The following is an 18,073-nucleotide window of genomic DNA, read 5'->3' as shown; positions in this document are numbered from 1 at the left end:
TGTGGCTGGATAGCATGTTTGGCTCTGCAGTGCAACAGCAAGTGTTAGACTTCTAAGCTGTAGTGCTCTCTGTATGAGACAGACCGCTCATTCAAAGGTTGTGGGGTCAAATCCTACCAGAGTAACTTTACCTACTGGCTCAGTAAGCAGCCTTTTACAGAACAGGCTGCCCCTTGAATGTGGCCAAAGGGGCCCAGGACAAGGGAAGAGACACAGGGCTACCTGCCAAAAGCTACAAGTCTCTGCAAAATATGCAGGCCTGCTTGCATGAATCTGAGTGTCTCCCCTCTGGTCTCTCACTGACACGGTGGCTTCTCAGCATGGTGCCTCCTAAATGCCTGAAGGAGCTGCATGGTCCAAAGGGCTGCAGTTCCCTGGAGAGAGGGGCTGGAGCCGATGACTACAGAACCACCCTTCAGCTCTGCTGTGTCTGTGGCTGAGCTGCACAAAGGAAGATACAAAATCCCTGGTGGAGTCTTTGCCTGATTAATGTGCCCGAGGAAAGAAGCTGAAAGCACAATAGACACATAAGAGGAGCATGAGGGACAGTTTGAGTCACACACATAGCAAGTTGCACAGCACAGCCAGGGACATTATCCACTCACAGAGCTTCACAGTGTCTCAACATCCCGAAACCCCACCATGCAAACTGCCTGATGGGCCTGGCCTGCACCATGCTCAGGGCCAGGGGATTTTGTCTCAGTTTGCCCAACCAAATAATTAGCCCATAACACCTATGGAGCCTCTGTCTTTCATGGGGCTTCTCAGTCTCAGGCTCTGCATATCCTGCTGTCTGATGCAGTTCCGGACCCTCTGCAGCAAACACCACCCTGTGCTCTCAGCTTAACACCAGTATCAGCTATCAAGAGGTCTAGACAGCTCCTGTCCATTTGAAGGTGGTAATTCTTGGGGATCCTTGACAACACTTCAAATATGGTACAACAGAGAGGAAGCCACATAAGTTTTGTCACTGACAGGAAGCATCACAATTGTTACCCCCAAAGGTGCTTGAACCCATAAACCTTGGTTTATGGACCAACACCTTGTCTATTAGGCCACTGGGGTACACAGAAAGTACCCCAAATATAGAAACTTACCCTTCAATTGGCTATGTCTACACTGCAGGCTTCTTTCGGAAGGCACTTTTCTAGAAGACATCTAAGCCATTCTTGTCATTCTCGTAGTCTAATTGCTAGGATTGAGCACTTGAACTGCTACAGCCTGGGTTCAATCCCAGTCAGGGAAAATAACCTGGTTTCTACCAGAAGAACTGGGGTTAGGTCTATACTGCAGGCTTTTCGCACAAGAGCATACACACATTGCTATCTGCTTTTGCGCAACAGCATCCATGGCGGTGTGGCTGATCTATTGCACAAAAAAGCTCGGATGGCCATTTTATCCATAGAAACCCCGCAAGAGCTCTTGTGCAAAAGGGCTAATTCCTCATGGGGAGAGGAATAACTCCTGTGCAAGAAGCCCTCTTTTCTGATGCTTTACTCTAAATTTACTTGCACAAGAACATGCGTTCTTGCACAAAAAGCCTGCAGTGTAGATGTAGCCTGGGAGTTGTTGCTCTGCTCTCATTGAAAGATGTCACAGCAACTGTGACCCACCAGGTTACTCAGGCTATGTCAATGCAGAAGCATTATTTCAGAATAAGTTGTTCTAGAATAGCTTGTTTCAAAATAGTATGTCTACAGACAGACTGTCTACATTTTAGGCTTTTTGCACAAGAATGGCCGGTCTTGCATAAAAACTTGAGGAGTGTCTACACTGCATGTGCGTTCTTGTACAGGTAAATTTAGAGTAAGGCATCAGAACAGAGAGCTTCTTGCACAAGAGGTATTCCTTTCCCCATGAGGAATAAGCCCTCTTGCACAAGAAGGCAGTGTGTATGGACAACAGGGGTTTCTATGGCTAAAATGGCCATGAGAGCTTCTTTGTGCAAGAGAGCATCCACACTGCCATGGACGCTCTAGTGCAAAAAGCACATCTTTTGTGCAAAAGCACATGGCAGTGTGGACATGCTCCTATGCAAGATCTTCTGCACAGAAACTCTTGCACAAAACAGTTCTTGTGCAAGAAACCTGCAGTGTAGACATAGCCAAAATGTGCTTCAAGATAGCACTTTGCTATTTTGAAATAGCACATCCATACTGACTGGACATTCTATTGCACTTAAGGCCACCCAGAACCAGCTCATGCAGGGCATCAGATCAGTAGCTACCTTGTGTGGCTGCTGTTGGAGACTTAAAGGGATCGCCCTGGACAACCAGCTCTCAGGTTTCCCTGCTTCCTTGCCTACCTCTCTGAGGGACAGCAAAGCACTTTCACTTCTTGCTCTGGTTGCCCTGACTCAGGATACCACAGAAGTCTTCACTATGGAGCAGGAGCTGCCTCCCAGGGTTTTTGCTGCAAGTCACATAGCACTTTCTGCAGCTGCCTCCCAGGTTCTGCAGGAACCAAACCCCAGGGCTTCTTGGATGCCCTCCTCAGGTATGTGGGGGGAGAAGCTACAGGGCCTGGAAATAGTGCACAGCACTGGAGCAAACTCTGTGGTACACATAGCACTAACCCAGCACAAAGGTAGGTCAGCACATTTTTGTCTCCACCCCAGAACTTAAGGAGGTTCACAAAATCCACTAATTCTGGAACCTCAGGAAAGTGTATCTGGCCTATGGGAAGCCCTGAACCTCAGTCCTCCCATTCCCTTCCCCTCACCCTGTGAGCACAAGACTGAGATGTCTGAGTCGGGGACCACATAATTGAGGATTGGAGGTTCTTTCCCCTTCTCACTTGTGTGTTCCCCCAACTGATTTTTCTGTGAGTTAGTGGCCCCTAGCCCAAAAAAGGTTTTCCACCCCTGCAATAAAAAAAACATTGAATTGTTGTATGTTGGACATAAAATATTTTACTTTATTTAAAATGAAGTTTGATAAACATGAGAAAATTAAAATGCTTAATGTGTGAAATAATTTAAATACAACTCCCCAGCTGCAGACCGGCTCTGTTCAATAACTTCATCAATGATTTAGATATTGGTATAGAAAGTATGCTTATTAAGTTTGCAGATGATACCAAGCTGGGAGGGGTTGCGACTAAACTGGAGGATAGGGTCATAATTCAAAATGACCTGGACAAATTGGAGAAATGGTCTGAGGTAAATAGGATGAAGTTTAATAAAAACAAATGCAAAGTGCTCCACTTAGGAAGGAACCATCAGTTTCATACATATAGAATGGGAAGCGACTGCCTAGGAAGGAGTACGGCAGAAAGGGATCTAGGGGTTATAGTGGACCACAAGTTGAATATGAGTCAGTAGTGTGATGCTGTTAAAAAGAAAGCAAACATGATTCTGGGATGCATTAACAGGTGTGTTGTGAGCAAGACACAAGAAGTTATTCTTCTGTTCTACTCTGCACTGGTTAGGCCTCAATTGGAGTGTTGTGTTCAGTTCTGGCCACCGCATTTCAAGAAAGATGTGGAGAAATTGGAGAGGGCCTAGAGAAGAGCAATGAGAATCATTAAAGGTCTAGAGAAAGTGACCTATGAGGAAAGGCTGAAGGAATTAGGTTTGTTTAGTTTAGAAAAGAGAAGATTGAGGGGGGATATGATAACCATTTTCAGATATCTAAAAGGGTGTCATAATGAGGGGGGAGAAAACTTGTTCATCTTGGCCTCTGGGGATAGAACAAGAAGTAATGGGCTTAAACTACATCAAGGGAGGTTTAGGTTGGACATTAGAAAAAAGTTCCTAACTGTCAGGGTAGTCAAACACTGGAATAAATTGCCCAGGGAGGTTGTGGAATCTCCACCTGTGGAGATATTTAAGAGTAGGTTAGATAAATGTCTATCAGGATGGTCTAGACGATATTTGGTCCTACCATGAGGGCAGGGGACTGGACTCAATGACCTCTCGGGGTCCCTTCCAGTCCTAGTATTCTATGATTCTATGAAAATGGCTCAACTGTAATTATATAATGAACTGGTGAGTTTCCATTAGCAACAGGTAGTCTGTGGAAAGGTTTGTACAGGGCAGGGCCTCAAGAAATTAGTGGGGTCTTCGGGAAGGAGCTGGGAGAGAGCTGGGGTGCAGAAGCAGACTAGGAGTAGGATGTCTGTCCAAGTGGTGGGAACAAAGGAAGGGGCATTGTGTGGCCAGGAGAGAGGGTGCAAGAACAAGGGAGGGTGTCAGAGCAAGCTGGGGATTTTGTCGGGGAGGAAATGAGGGCATTACAGTCAGGGCGCTCTGGGGATGAGGGGGAACACTACTGGGTTTCATGCCCGTTTGCAGCAATATCTCCAGTCACACTGTGGCAGCCATGCAGTCTAGGGCCAGCCCCAAAGGACAGAGACATCACTGCTGCAGCCACAATGCCCGGGGCCAGCACCAGAGGCACCTCTCCCATGGCCACGTAGCCCTGGAGGCACAAGATTCTATGGCTGTGGCCATGAACCAGCCTTGGAGGCCAGAGGTACAGTAGCAGCTGTGCCTCCACCCTCCGGGGCCAGCCACAAGTGGTATGGTAGAGCCTCAGCACCAGTGCTGTCTCATCTCCAATGGCTGTGCAGCAGGAACAGAGGTAGGGCTGAGCTCCTTCCCTTACAGCACACATCTATTAAAGGGTAGAATCTGGCACTGACTCCCAGGCAGGATTGAAGCCTTGGATGGGCTGGATTCTTCCCATTGAGAAGCTCTGGCCCACCTCTAGTAATAGGGTTTCTCTCCGTGTGGGTTCTCCTATGTCTAACAAGGTGTGACCACTGATTGAAGTATTTTCCTCAGTCAGAGCAGCTGAAGGGTTTCTCTGCTGTGTGGGATCTCCTATGTGCAACCAGGACTGAACTCTCACTGAAGCTTTTCCCACAGGGAGAGCAGCTAAAGCTGGGGTAGCCCACACATGGCTCATGAGCCACATGCGGCTCTTCTCCCCCAAAAGTATGGCTCATGCAGCCACTCCTGTGTCCCCCTCTTCCCCCCAAAAGGACCCTGGCTGCCCAGTGCTCAGTGGGGCGGTGATTCAAAATGGCGTCCAAATTGGCTAAAAAGCTGAAGGTTGTTTCTTAAAGGGGCAGCCTCCTTTTTTTCCCCCCCTCAACAAGTCTGGTGCAGCTGTTCACATTTTTTCTGCGGCTGTTTTGATTCTCTTTGTTAAATGAGTTGGCCACCTCTGAGCTCAAGGGTTTCTCCCCTGTGTGGGTTGTCCTGTGTCTAACAAGGTGTGACCTCTGATTGAAGCACTTCCCACAGTCAGAGCAGCTGAAGGGTCTCTCCCCTGTGTGGGTTCGCCTATGTCTAACAAGGTGTGGTCTCTGATTGAAGCACTTCCCACAATCAGAGCAGCTGAAGGGTTTCTCCCCTGTGTGGGTTCTTCTATGTGCAACAAGGATTGAACTCTCACTGAAGCTTTTCCCACAGTCAGAGCAGCTAAAGGGTTTCTCACCTGTGTGGGTTCTCCTATGGGTAACAAGATATGACCTGTGACTGAAGCATTTCCCACAGTCAGAGCAGCTAAAGGGTTTCTCTCCAGTGTGGGTTCTCCTGTGGACAAGAAGATTTGAGCTTCGACTGAAGCGTTTCCCACAGTCAGAGCAGCTCAAGAGTTTCTCTCCTGTGTGGGTTCTCCTATGTCTAACAAGGTGTGAGCTCTGCTTGAAGCATTTCCCACAGTTAGAGCAGATGAATGGTTTCTCTCGTGTGTGGGCTCTCCTATGTCTAACAAGGTGTGACCTCTGACTAAAGCATTTCCCACAGTCAGAGCAGGTAAAGGGTTTCTCTCCTGTGTGGGTTCTCCTATGTGCAACAAGAATTGAACGCTCACTGAAGCTTTTCCCACAGTCAGAGCAGCTAAAGGGTTTCTCTCCTGTGTGGGCTCTCCTATGGATAACAAGATAGGACTTGTGACTGAAGCATTTCCCACAGTCAGAACAGCTGAAAGGTTTCTCTCCTGTGTGGGTCCTCCTGTGGACAAGAAGATTTGAGCTTCGACTGAAGCTTTTCCCACAGTCAGAGCAGTTGAAGAGTTTATCCCCTGTGTGATTTTTCTTATGGATAACAATGTGTGACCTCTCCTTGAAGCTTTTTTTGCAGTCAGCACATGTGAAGGGTTTCTCTTCTTTGTGACCTCTCGAATGTGTATTGAGTGAGTTGGAACTGAAACTTTTTCTACAGTGAGAGCAGCTGAAATGTTTCTCTCTCGTGTGGGCTCTCCTATGGATAACAAGGTATGACCTCCGACTGAAGCTTTTTTCACAATCGGGGCACTTGAAAGGTTTCTTTAATGCTTCGGTCTTCCCATGATTAACAAGGTTTGAACACTGAATGATGCTTTCCCCACAGTCTGAGCAGCTGAAGAACTTCTCCCTTCTGCGAAGACTATGTCTAAGAAGATGTGAATGCAGTCTAAAGCTTTTCCCACAAGTAGAGCATTTTAAGGGTTTCTCTCCTGTGTGGGCTCTTCCATGTTTAATAAGAGTTGCACAGTCACTACTAGCACAGGGTGACTGTTGATGGGCGATTTTCTGTTGAACCATTTCTGTGTTTGTTTTCAACCTTCTGCTTCTGCGTTTGGATTTATCCAATGTCTCTCCTGGATGGTTTCCCTGCTCGTTTTGTGGGCTACACTGACTCTTACAAGTCTCTCCTTCCTCCAGACTCTGAGAAACATTCCCTTCAGATCTTCCCAACAACATCCCACATGGAGTCATTTGCTCTAGTCCTTCCTGCTGAAGACTCTTCTCATGGTTCTCACTCAGCCAGCCATCACCTGCTGTGACAGAGAATCCAGACAGAAATTATTCCCTTTCCTGAGCTGAAAGAAAACTCTAGAAGAGAAATAGAAAAAGGGGAACATGCCCAAGGAATGGCTGGAAAGATTGAATAACCATAAACTGAGTTCACCCTCCTTCTCCATAAGCCTTTCCCCACCCAACACCCTTAGAGTCAAGCTGAGGACAGACCGAAGGATCTGACAGACTTCATAAAAAATGAACAACTGACATCTGCTGTGAGGACAAAGAAATTAGTTTGTGTCAATTTAGCTGATTGCTCACCTGTCTGGATGTCGCTGATAAACTCCCCGTCCTCACAGCCCTGGAGATCTGGGATACACAGCTCTTGCCCTAGGTCCACCCAAGAGAAGACATGAGGTTTGGAATCTGGAAATCCTGTTTGGGGAGCAATTAAAAGAATTGATCTTGTTCATTTAGGGCTGAGCCAGTACTGCTTCCAGAGCCAGAATCAGAATCGCTCACTGAGAGGCTCCCACCTCACCTTGCAGGAACTGGGTTCTGGCTGATACAAGATCCCAGGACACACTCACTTGCAGGAAATGTGCATCCCCCCCCCCCCCCCCCCCCGGCCTCAGGAATGGCCCAGCTGATTCCCCAGGGGAGCTGAGCATTCTGCTGTACTCACTAGAGTACAACTAAGTCTCCCTCATGGCCTGTTCCATCCCCCATATCCCAGGACAGGAACACACTGATCAGAAGGGGAGATCTAGGGAGGGCTGGCAGAGCTCAGACTGCAGCTGCCATATGGCAGGTCAGTAGGGCTGAGAGGGAAAGGATTCAGGAGAGCTTGAGAGCCCCAAAGGCTCTGTCCACAAACCTCCTGGCTGGGGGGCTCAGCTCACTCTCCTCCTTGGCTCAGATGCTCAACTTGGGACAGAAGGAGGCAGGGGAAATTGCTTGAACACCAAATGAACCTTTGGATGACTGCTTCAGGCCCTGCCTAATCTTGACACCCCCGATCCCGATTGCCTGTCCCTGGCTGTTCCTGAGGCCAGCAAGGGTGGAGACAGGCTCATCACAACGGGACCCTGCAGGCGCTAACAGCAGCCGCACACAGCCCCACAACTCTAGGACCTGCTGTTCCTGCCTGGGCCCGTCCAGTCACACCTCCGTCCAAGACAAACATGGGCAAGATGATAGGAAGCACATGGAGACCTTGACTGTGGGAAGAGCAGCACCACTGTTATGTCCCTGAACCTGCTTCCCCTGGGACGGGGCATGGAGGAGAGGTTTCTCTCACGCAGGAACCAGGATTATTGTGGCATATACTCCTGACATTGGGGGTGGGGGCAATGAGGACCCTGTACCAAACTCAACCCAGCTGCTCTAGAGCCCACCCAGCTTCTGATAACCAAGGGGACAGGAATCCTTACCCAGCCAGCTCACAGCCTCATAATTCTCCTGCATCACATCCCTGTAGAGGGCTCTCTGGCTTGGGTCCAACAGAGCCCATTCCTTCTCAGAGAAATACACAGCTACCTCCTCGAAGCTCACCGGCTCCACCAGAGCCATTTCTTGTCCCTGGATCTGCAGGCCATGGGCTGAGCTGGAGACAGACATGGGTGTTCTGCAGTCTGTCAGGGGGAGAAGGGCAATTGGAGACATTTCAGAAGGGGCTTTATACCTTTCCACAGCCCCATTCTGCCCAGATTTTCACCCCGGTGACACACATGCAAGACTGTATCACTGTAGGAAATTACTTAGTCTAGATATTCCATAAACAACACACACAAGTTAGATTCCAAATCCACATTTATTTCTCTCAGTATCTGGCTTGAGTTTCAACATTACTGAGCCTGTAACAATGGGATTCAGTTCTGAGCACCCAGTGCTTTCAAGAAATAAACCACTAATTATGCTGCCTGCACATGGATGTAGGTGTCTAAACGTAGGTTCCTGCAGCTAAAGTGTCTCATTTTGCTCCATTTATTTGTAGCACAGACTCAAGCAGACAAGGAGCATATTCTCTGTATATTTAATATGTAAATATCAAATATACAAATGAAATATTGCCAGTCCATAATGGATCAGAGTTTACCAATATCTACAATATTTAAAAAAAATTCAAAGAATGTCCATCTTGCTGCTGGGTGGGTGACTGGTGTCTGCAGCAGACGGGCACCCACAGGATCAGGGGAGCATTTAGGGCTCTCTATTTAGTAAATGAAATACCGTCAGGAGCACAGGATCTGGTGCCCCCTATTGCTATCACCAGTCACCTCTGCCCTCGCTCCTCCTGCCCCATGAGGTAGGGGAGCTGCCGTTGTATCTCCCTCTCCCCTTCTGTACAATCTGTGTCTGCCCCTTCCCCAGGTAAGCTACTCTTGCTCCCACAGTCACCTCCCTGCCTCTCTTTCCTTTCCCTCCCTATGACCCCTCCTCAGAGTTTCATTCCATTACACCGTTGCTCCGATTGACCCCATAAATATCCCTCTGAATCCCTCATCTCTCTTCAGCACCTCTTGCATCCTTCTCCTGCCCACACCTCACATATCCCTGTTCACCTTTTCAGCCCCTTCCCGATTGCCCTCCCCCCCCCGGGCTGGCTCCTCCATCCTACACACGCTCTGCACCAACTCTTACTACATTGAAAAGACAGAGGCACAGTGGGGGACCAGGTGTGTCAGGAATTAGCTGTCCTAGCTAATGCCATGTCCCAGATGCTGCACCTCTTCTTAAAAGGCGTGAAAGCCCCTCCCTTTAAAGACCAGAGTTGCAGCATCTGGGACTAGGCATGAGCTGGGACAGCTGATTCCTGGCTCACACCTGTCTTCCGCTGTGCCTCTGCCTTCCCCTCATCACTCAATCTAGCTCTCCCCAGCTCTGGCATTGTTCCCCCATTGCAAGGTGGGAGGGGAATGACTAGTTGAGTAGTGACTGGACTACCCAATAAGCATATGCTGGTCAGGTAGACAATGACTCGTCTAGTCCCTTACATCTCTACTCAAGCAAGCAAGGAAGAAAGAAAAGAAAGAAAAAGAATTCATGTTAAAAACCAGGATTTGGAAACACAGAGCAGTGGGACTGTCAGAGTGAAGAGCACCACTGGAATATATTGTAACACTAGATGTAGCACACAGAGAAACTGTGACACAAAAATGTCTCAGAGGTACAAATGCCAAATATTTGTATATTCAATTAAGTAATAGCAACACGAGGTGGGTACTCCAGTGGTTGCAGGACAGGGAATTACTTATAGAAATACAGATTTTAGTAATAAGTTTGCAAGTTCAAAACGATTTACTAAAGTATCTCACTGCTTTCACATATAATAACTTGGCCTCTGATGAACATTCAGGAAGTAAAATCTAGCAAAGTGGCCAACAATGTGAGAAAGCACCAGGCTGAGGATGACCGTATTTCCCTATTTTAGATACTGGACACCTGGTAAAACAACTCGTATTCAACTGAGCTCAGTGGCAATCCATCAGAACTGAGCAGCACAAAGTTTCCCTGTTAAGCATAATGACTGTGTAGCTGTAGCCTTCTTATCTTTAAGGCTTGAGGGTTCAAAAAAGGCAAGGTCGACACCCCCTACATTCCTCTCACATGCTTGGGTGTCGGGCAGAGCTGACTAGGGATGTTAAAGCGGCAAGGAGTCCTGTGGCACCTTACAGACTAACTGAAGTGTTGGAGCATAAGCTTTCGTGGGCAAAGACCCACTTCGTCAGATGCATGTGATGGGATGTTAAATATCCATTAATTGAATAGTAGAGTAACCTCAAAAATTCTTATTGGGGCGGGGCTGGCAGCCAGTGTGTTCCAGTCTCGCTCCTGAGGAGCCCCCTGCAACTCCATGCTGCTGCTTCTGTATCAGAGGCAGCAGTGCATCGTGTCAGGCAGGACCTGGTCTGTGAGGGGGACCAGTTTAAAATGTAGCTCCTCTTGCAGATCAGCTGCCTGTAGCCCTGTGGTGCTACCTCTGATAAAGAGGCAGTAGCACAGGGTGGCAGCAGCCTCTGTCTAGGGGAGGGGTCTGAGTTCCTGGATGCAGTCCGAGCGAGAACTGAGCCAGGCTGCCTGCTCACTCACCTCCTAATACACTTTTTATGCAGAGCTGCAGCAGAGAGAGGTCTCAGACCCATTTCAAGCCAGGACTGAGCTGGATTGCTGGCCAGCCTGCTAAAAAATTTACTGGCAAGTGGGGGACAGAGAATGCATGTAGTCTATAAAATTAACTGATAACCAATTAACCTATAAGCTTTTGCTTAATTGACTACACTATTACATGCCTAGAGCTGACCCTAGTGCTCTCCTCTGAGCTCAGTCTGGCAAGGAGAGAGAACACACACTCCTCTCCTCATACCTGGAATCACATCTTTCTGGGGCAGCATATGGGCAGGACCACACCCTGCAGAGGGACATGGAGGAGCAGAGGGCTACGGGGCATGAAGGGGTAGGACCAGCAAGAGGGGAAGGATGCAAAGGCTAATAGGAAGGCAACAGAGGGAAAAATTCATGAGCGCCTGCCTGAAAACGGTTCCCACGGACACATGATTTCTGTGGGCAGCGCAGTCAGTGCTGAACAGGAGCAAGAGGGGAATCGCTCCCACAGCTGGCCAGGGCAGTACCAGGCTGTTCTTGTGGCCAACCAGGGGACAGATGAGCTGTGCTGCTTCTCTGCTGCTTGTGGGTGTTGCTGCAGCTCAGCTCCCCCTCTGCAGCCTCAGTTCTACTCTGCCAGCAGCTCTTCTATGGTTTCTCAGTCTGTTCTTGTGGCCAGTCAGGCCTGCAATTTGGTGCCCCTCTGGGCTGCACAGAATCTACCAGAGGCAGGAAAGGACTCTGAGTCGGAGCCTTCCTTCTAGGGACTCAGCACAATAGCACAAGGGGACCTGCAGGCACTAACAGTAGTTGCACCCATCCCCACAACTCTGGTACCTGCTGTTCCTGCCTGGGCGCTTCCACTCACACCTCTGACCAAGGTAAAGCGCAAGATGGTGGGAAGCACATGGAGACCCGGGGTGTGGAAAGAGCAGCACCACTGTTACGTCTCCAAAATGGCTTTCCCAGTAGGGGGCATGGAGGGGAGTGTTTCTCACACAGGAGCCAGGATTATTGGGGCATATACTCCTGAAATTGGGAGTTGGAACAATAAGGGACCCTGTGCCAAATCTAACCCAGCTGCTTCAGAGCCATGCCAACTTTTTACCCGTGTGGACAAGAATCCTTACCCAGCCAGTTCACAGCCTCATAATTCTCCTGCATCACATCCCTGTAGAGGGCTCTCTGGCCCGGGTCCAGCAGAGCCCATTCCGCCTCAGAGAAATACACAGCCACCTCCTCGAAGCTCACCGGCTCAGCCACAGCCATTTCCTGTCCCTGGGTCTGCAGGCCAGGGGCTGAGCTGGAGACAGACATGGGAGTTCTGCAGCCTGTCAGGGGGAAAAGGGCAATTGGAGACATTTCAGAAGGGGCTTTCTTCCTTTTCACAGCCCCAGTCTGCCCAGACTCTGTCCCTGGTGACACACATGCTAGACTGCCATTTTGGGTAAATGCTGAATCTAAATATTCCATAAACAGCACATTCAAGTTAGATCCCAAATCCCCATTTATTTCTCTCAATACCTGTCTTGAGTTTCAAGATTACTGTGCTTGTAACAATGGGATTCAGTTCTGAACATGCATGCTTTCAAGAAGGAAGCCACTAATTATGCTGCATGAACATGGATGTAGGTGTCTAAATTTAGTTCCTGAAGCTAAAATGCCTCATTTTCCTGCATTTATTTGGAGCACAGACTCAAGCAGACCGGGAACATTTTCTCTGCATATTTAATATGTAAATATCAAATATGAAATATGTAAATGAAATGTTGCCAGTCCATAATGGATCAGAGAGTACCAATATCCAGGGCTCGCCGAACTGTGGCGAGCCCTGCTTGCCAGCAGCGCTGTCCGGCGATCTGTACATGCACAGATCATTCTGTGCATGTGCAGATCACCTGAACCCGGCTCTTCCGAGTTACTATGTACTCGCCCGTGGTGAGTAGATTGTATTATTTGTCGAGCCCTGCCAATATCTACATTTAAAATAAATCAGAGAAAGAATTCCCTTCTCGCTGCTGGGTGGTCAACTGGTACCTGCAGAGGGAAGGGCACCCACAGGATCAGGGGGCATTTGGGGTTCCCTATTTAGTAAATGAAATATTGTCAGGGACACAGGAGCTGGTGCCCCCTATTGCTACCACCAGTCACCTGTGCCTTCTCCCCTCCTGCCCCATGAGGTGGGAGAGCTGCCATTGTATCTCTCTCTCCCCTTCTGTACTACCTCTGTCTCTCCCTTCCCCAGCCAGGCTACTCTTGCTCCCACAGTCACCTCCCTGCCTTTCCTCTCCACATTCTCTCTTTCCCTCCCTATGACCCCTCCTCAGAGTTTCATTCCATTGCACCCCTGCACTCATCCACCCCATAAGTCTCCCCTAAATCTCCCATGTTCCTTCAGCGTTCCCTTTATCCCTCTTCTGCCCCCACCTCACATACCCTGCTCCCCTCTTCAGCCTCTTCCCAACTGCCGCCCCAGTCTGGCTCCCCTGCCCTGAATACACCATGCACTGGCTCTTACTACATTTAAAAGACAGAGGCACAATGGGGAACCAGGTGCAAGCCGAAAATCAGCTGTCCTGGCTAACGCCAGTTCCCAGACGCTGAGCCTCTTCTTTTTAAATTGAGTGAGAGCGCCTCTCTTTCAACAGCAGATTTGCAGCATCTGGGACTGGACATGAGCTGGGACAGCTGATTCCTAGCTCACACTCCTTCTCCACTGTGCCTCTGCCTCCCCCACACCACTCAAGCTGGCTTCCCCCAGCTCCAGCATTGTTGCCCCATTGCAAGGAGGGAGGGAAGTTGAGTAGTGACTTGACTACCCAATAAGCACATGCTGGTCAGGTAGATGATGACTTGACTAGTCCCTTACATCTCTACTCTGGATCCTTGCCAAAAAAAATTCATTTAAAAAACCAAGATTTGGAAACACAGAGCAGCTGTTCTTGCGCAAAAACTTGCAGAGCATCTATACTGCACGTGCATTCTTGAGCAAGAACCTTTACAGTAAATTGTTGGAAAACCGGGCTTTTTGTGGAAGAATTATTCCTCTCCCCACTAGGAATAAGCCCTCTTGTGCAAGAGCTCTTCCACAAGGCGGCAATGTGGACAGGTAACAGGGGTTTCTTGTGCAAGAAAGCCCTATGGCTAAAATGGCCATCAGAGATTTCTTGCACAAGAGAGCGCCCACACTACCATGGATGTTCTTGCACTTTATAAAGCACATCTCTTGCACAAAAGCACATGGCAGTGTGGGCATGCTCTTGCACAAGAACTTGTGCACAAAACAGTTCTTGCTCAAGAAGCCTGCAATGTAGACGTAGCCTCAGAGTGAAGAGCCTCATTGGAATATATTGTAACACTAGATGTAGCACACAGAGAAATTGACACAAAAATGTCTCATTAGAAGTACCGATGACAAATATTTGTATATACAATTAAGCAATAGCAACACAAGGTGGGTACTTCAGTGGTTGCAGGACAGGGAATTACTTACAGAAATGCAAACTTATTACCAAAATATGTAAGTACAAAATGTTTTTCTATAACATATCTCGATGCTTTCACATTTAATAACCTGGCCTCTGATGAACATTCAGGAAGCAAAACCTACCCAAGTGGCTGGTGATATGAAAAAGCACCAGGATGAGGGGGACTGTATTTCCCTATTTTGGATATTAAACACCTGGTAAAACAGTTCGTATTCAATTGAGCTCAACAGCAATCCATCAGAACTGTGCAGCAGAAATGTTCAAATTAACATCAAATCCCTGTTAAGCATAATGACTATGTAGCTGGAGCCTCCTTATCTTTAATGCTTTAGGGTTCAAAAGAGCAAGAGGGACATTCCCTACACCTTTCTCACATGTCTGGGTGTCTGACAGAGCTTGTCAGACATGGGCAGGGCCACACCTTGCAGGGGGAGATGGAGGAGCAGGGGGCTATGGGGCACAAAGGGGATGTTAAATATTGGTGAATTGAATAATTGAATAACCTCAAGAATTCTTATTGGTTAGTCAACTATCCTATATTCCCCAGGGGCGGGGCCTGCAGCCAGTGTGCTCTAGTGTTGCAGCCAGTGTGCTCCTGACTCCTGAGGAGCCCTCGGCTATGCTGTCTCTATATCAGAGGCAGTAGTGCAGGGTGCCAGGCAAGAGCTGGTCTGCAAGGTTTAAAAAGCGCTCCCCTCGCAGATGAACTGCCTGTCACTCTGTGCTGCTACCTCTGATAAAGTGGCAGTAGCTTGAGGTGGCAGCATGCCCTGTCTATGGGAGAACTGAGTTGGGCTGCCTGCCTGCTCGGCTCTTGGTACACTTTCAAAGTAGAGCTGCAGCAGGGGGAGATCTCAAACCCATTCAATCCAGGCCTGAACCTCACTGATGGACAGCCTGCTAAAAAATTTACAGGCAAGTGGGGGGGGGGCAGGGAGGGGGAAGGAGCATGTAGTCTATATTAATATATATGGTTTTGCTTATCAGTTAATTGGTTAACTGACTACACTATTACATCTCTAGAGCTGACCCTGGTGCTCTCCTCTTAGTCCCATCTGGCAAGGAGGGAGGACACACTCCCCTCTCCTGGGACCTGTAATTGCATCTCCCTGGGGCAACACATGGGCAGGGCCACACCTTGCAGGGGGATATGGAGGAGCAGGGGGCTATAGGGCACAAAGGGCAGGTCACGGTGGGGACAGCAAGAAGAGGAGGAAGCACAAGGCCAAAAACACTGGCTGCTGGCTGAGCCCTGCTCCCATAGACCAGTCATTGCTGCTGACAGCGTGGTCAGTGCCCAACGGGAACAGGAGATGTGGGGGAGGGGGAGAAGAGAGCCGTGCTGACTGATGCTGATATGCAGCACAGGCTGTGCAGATGGATGAGCTGGGGTAGCAGTCACTGGCCTCCCATTACCCACTGGCGGATGGGCTTCTGGGGAGCAGGGACCTGACAGTAGCAGGACCCACCAGCATTGATGGGGAGACAGACAGAAGATAAGAGACAATTCACTCATTTTTCAGAACAAGCCAGGACCTTGCAGCCAGACTTAAATCCAGTCCTGTCCCTTTAACCCAGGATGTCTGCTCACTAACTGGAGTGCTGGGCAGGAGGCAAAACAACTGCTCTCCCAGGCAACCCCCTTAATCTCACTCCCTTACACAGCACCCACCCATCAGGAACAGAAAAGGCACCTTCTCAGGCACTGGCCACCAACACAGCTCTGGGAAGTAGGTGCTGTCACCCCTCATCTTGGCAGAGGATTTTCTCCCTGTCCCTTCTCTCGTATTTTTACAAACACTGTAAATATCCCTCCACACATCCTAGAGTATTTTTTCCTGGCAGGCACCTCCTGGATCCCGTTTTTAACTCTGCTGCCTGCCCCAATTTTACCCTTTAGCCCCTCTCTGGGCCCTGCAGCCAGTTGTGGGATCTCCCCCAGTCAAACAGTCGGCTTAGCCCCTGCACAGAATTTGCCTCCACTGCAATTTCATGCATCATCTTCCCGCCACAAACACATTTTACGCGGCCCCTGAAGAGAAAGACCCGCCCCCCCCATCCCATCCTCCGCGCACCAGAGCCCTGGGAACAAGTCACCGCCCTTCCCCCCTCAGTTTTATCCTGGGAGCAGCTCTCCGTACACCACCAGTGTCGGTGTCACGCGGTCTCTACCTCCCATCGCCGCAATGAGCCGCCCTTCCCACACGCAGCCCGAGATTTGGGTCCCAGGGCAAAACCTCCCCCGCATGCTCCCGCTCAACGGACGCTGCCGCCCCGCCACACCTCAACTCAGAGCTTCTCACAAGCAGCCGCGCGGCAATTAACGGCCCCAACGACTTCCTCAGAAGCTGCGCCTCATGACGCATGCGCAATGGCCGCGGAGGCGGGCCTGCGCGTGGTCCGGACCTGATGCCCAATCGAAACGGGGTGGGCGGGGCCTGAGAAGGGGCAGGGAGCGACGGGGCGCGGGGAAGCTGGCACTGAAAACCCGGCCGGGGCTGGGTGGGGGTGTCAGAGACTCCGGGCTCAGGGTAGCGCTCAGCTGTTGAGGTTCCTGGCCACGCGCCCGCCCTCCCACAGCCGGACTCCGGCCCGGCCCCGAACAAACCCGCGCACGGACCCAAAGCGCGGCCGCTCTGTGCTTGGCCGGGCCTTGCAGCAACGCGGGGGCTGTTCCCTGCCCTGCCGCCAAGCCCCGTTTCCCAGCCCGCTGCCGCACACAGACCGGGTCGCGTGACACTGACCGACCCAGCCCCTGCAGGAACCTCCCCGCAGCCCGGTGTATACACAGAAAGTGCAACTCTCCATTTTTGCGACCGTTGCAGTTTCTGTCGTGCATACATGGAATTCGTTGCTACTGCTCAGGACTTGCCACCTTTTCTGGTTGCAAATTCAGAGGGACTGGGTATTGTGGTCGAAAACACTCACAGTTTGCTCCCTGCTTGCTAAGGGACTCAGGGGATGCTTGTGTTTTGCCTTGGGAGGGGGCCTTTTGCTCCTGGTCCATGGGTTGCAAATTCAGAGGAACTGGGGATTGTGGTCAAAAACACTCACAATTCGCTTCTTGTGCCGCATCTTTCCCCACCCCCTACAGTTTGAGGGTGGGCTCCCCTATGCACTAATCTGCCAGTCAAGATGGAGGAGGGTTGGGCTTGGAGCAGAGCGGCAGGGAGGAGGCTCCAGGTGCCGGTGGCAGGTGGAGTAGGAGCACGTGAGCTCAGGGACGACAGGGGAGTGGGGGCAGAATGGGATTAAATTGGCACCTCCATAGCATGGTGCCCAGGGCAACTGACCCCTCCGGCCCCCTCATTACACCACTGCCCCCTTCTGCAGATCTATCCTCTTATGCATGTGCAAGATCTGTGAGAGCCGTCCTATGAATCTGCAGTTAGTTTCTGCGGTGCCTGCTTCTGGGTGGTGTCTCAATGCTGCCACATTCACCTCCAAAGAGGGGACTTCCCAAAGCCGCCCCTTGCTGCTGACCCCCCAAGGCATCCACAGGCCCAGTCTCCTTTCAATGGGCCCACTTCCCAGGGCTTATTGATCTTGGATCTGGCTTCCATCCCCTCTCCAACCTTTGCAACTGCCCATAGGTGCTCACCTTCTGCCTTATCCATTCCCACCTCATTCACCCCACAGGGACAGTCTCTGCCTCTGTCCTAGGGACTTTTCTACCAAGATGTAATACAAAGTTTTCATGTAAAAGGACTCAATACAAAGCTAAAAACTTCAATGAGAAAATGATTAAT

General features: G+C 49.9%; 1 protein-coding gene across 6 annotated transcripts; it reads right to left on the bottom strand.

Annotated features, from left to right (window-relative positions):
• Window positions 1-2,503: 2,503 nt before the first annotated feature.
• Window positions 2,504-16,717, bottom strand: LOC106732723 (uncharacterized). 6 transcript variants are annotated; one of them, XM_075912855.1, is made up of 5 exons: window positions 16,608-16,717; window positions 11,967-12,167; window positions 8,166-8,366; window positions 7,054-7,167; window positions 2,504-6,770 (listed from the first exon to the last, which is right to left on the bottom strand). In XM_075912855.1, the coding sequence occupies exons 2-5, from the start codon at window positions 12,151-12,153 to the stop codon at window positions 5,065-5,067; spliced, it is 2,208 nt and encodes a 735-aa protein (XP_075768970.1). In that variant the 5' UTR covers window positions 12,154-12,167; window positions 16,608-16,717; the 3' UTR covers window positions 2,504-5,064. The 6 variants fall into 6 exon arrangements, with proteins under 6 accessions (XP_075768970.1, XP_075768971.1, XP_075768972.1 ...); XM_075912856.1 differs by having other exon boundaries at window positions 2,504-6,767; XM_075912857.1 differs by having other exon boundaries at window positions 7,054-7,122.
• Window positions 16,718-18,073: the final 1,356 nt, after the last annotated feature.

Source organism: Pelodiscus sinensis, chromosome 31 (genome assembly GCF_049634645.1).
Source record: "Pelodiscus sinensis isolate JC-2024 chromosome 31, ASM4963464v1, whole genome shotgun sequence".
Classification (NCBI taxonomy): domain Eukaryota; kingdom Metazoa; phylum Chordata; order Testudines; family Trionychidae; genus Pelodiscus; species Pelodiscus sinensis.
Note: the sequence above shows the minus strand (reverse complement) of the source record. Positions and strands in the feature narration are given on the sequence as shown.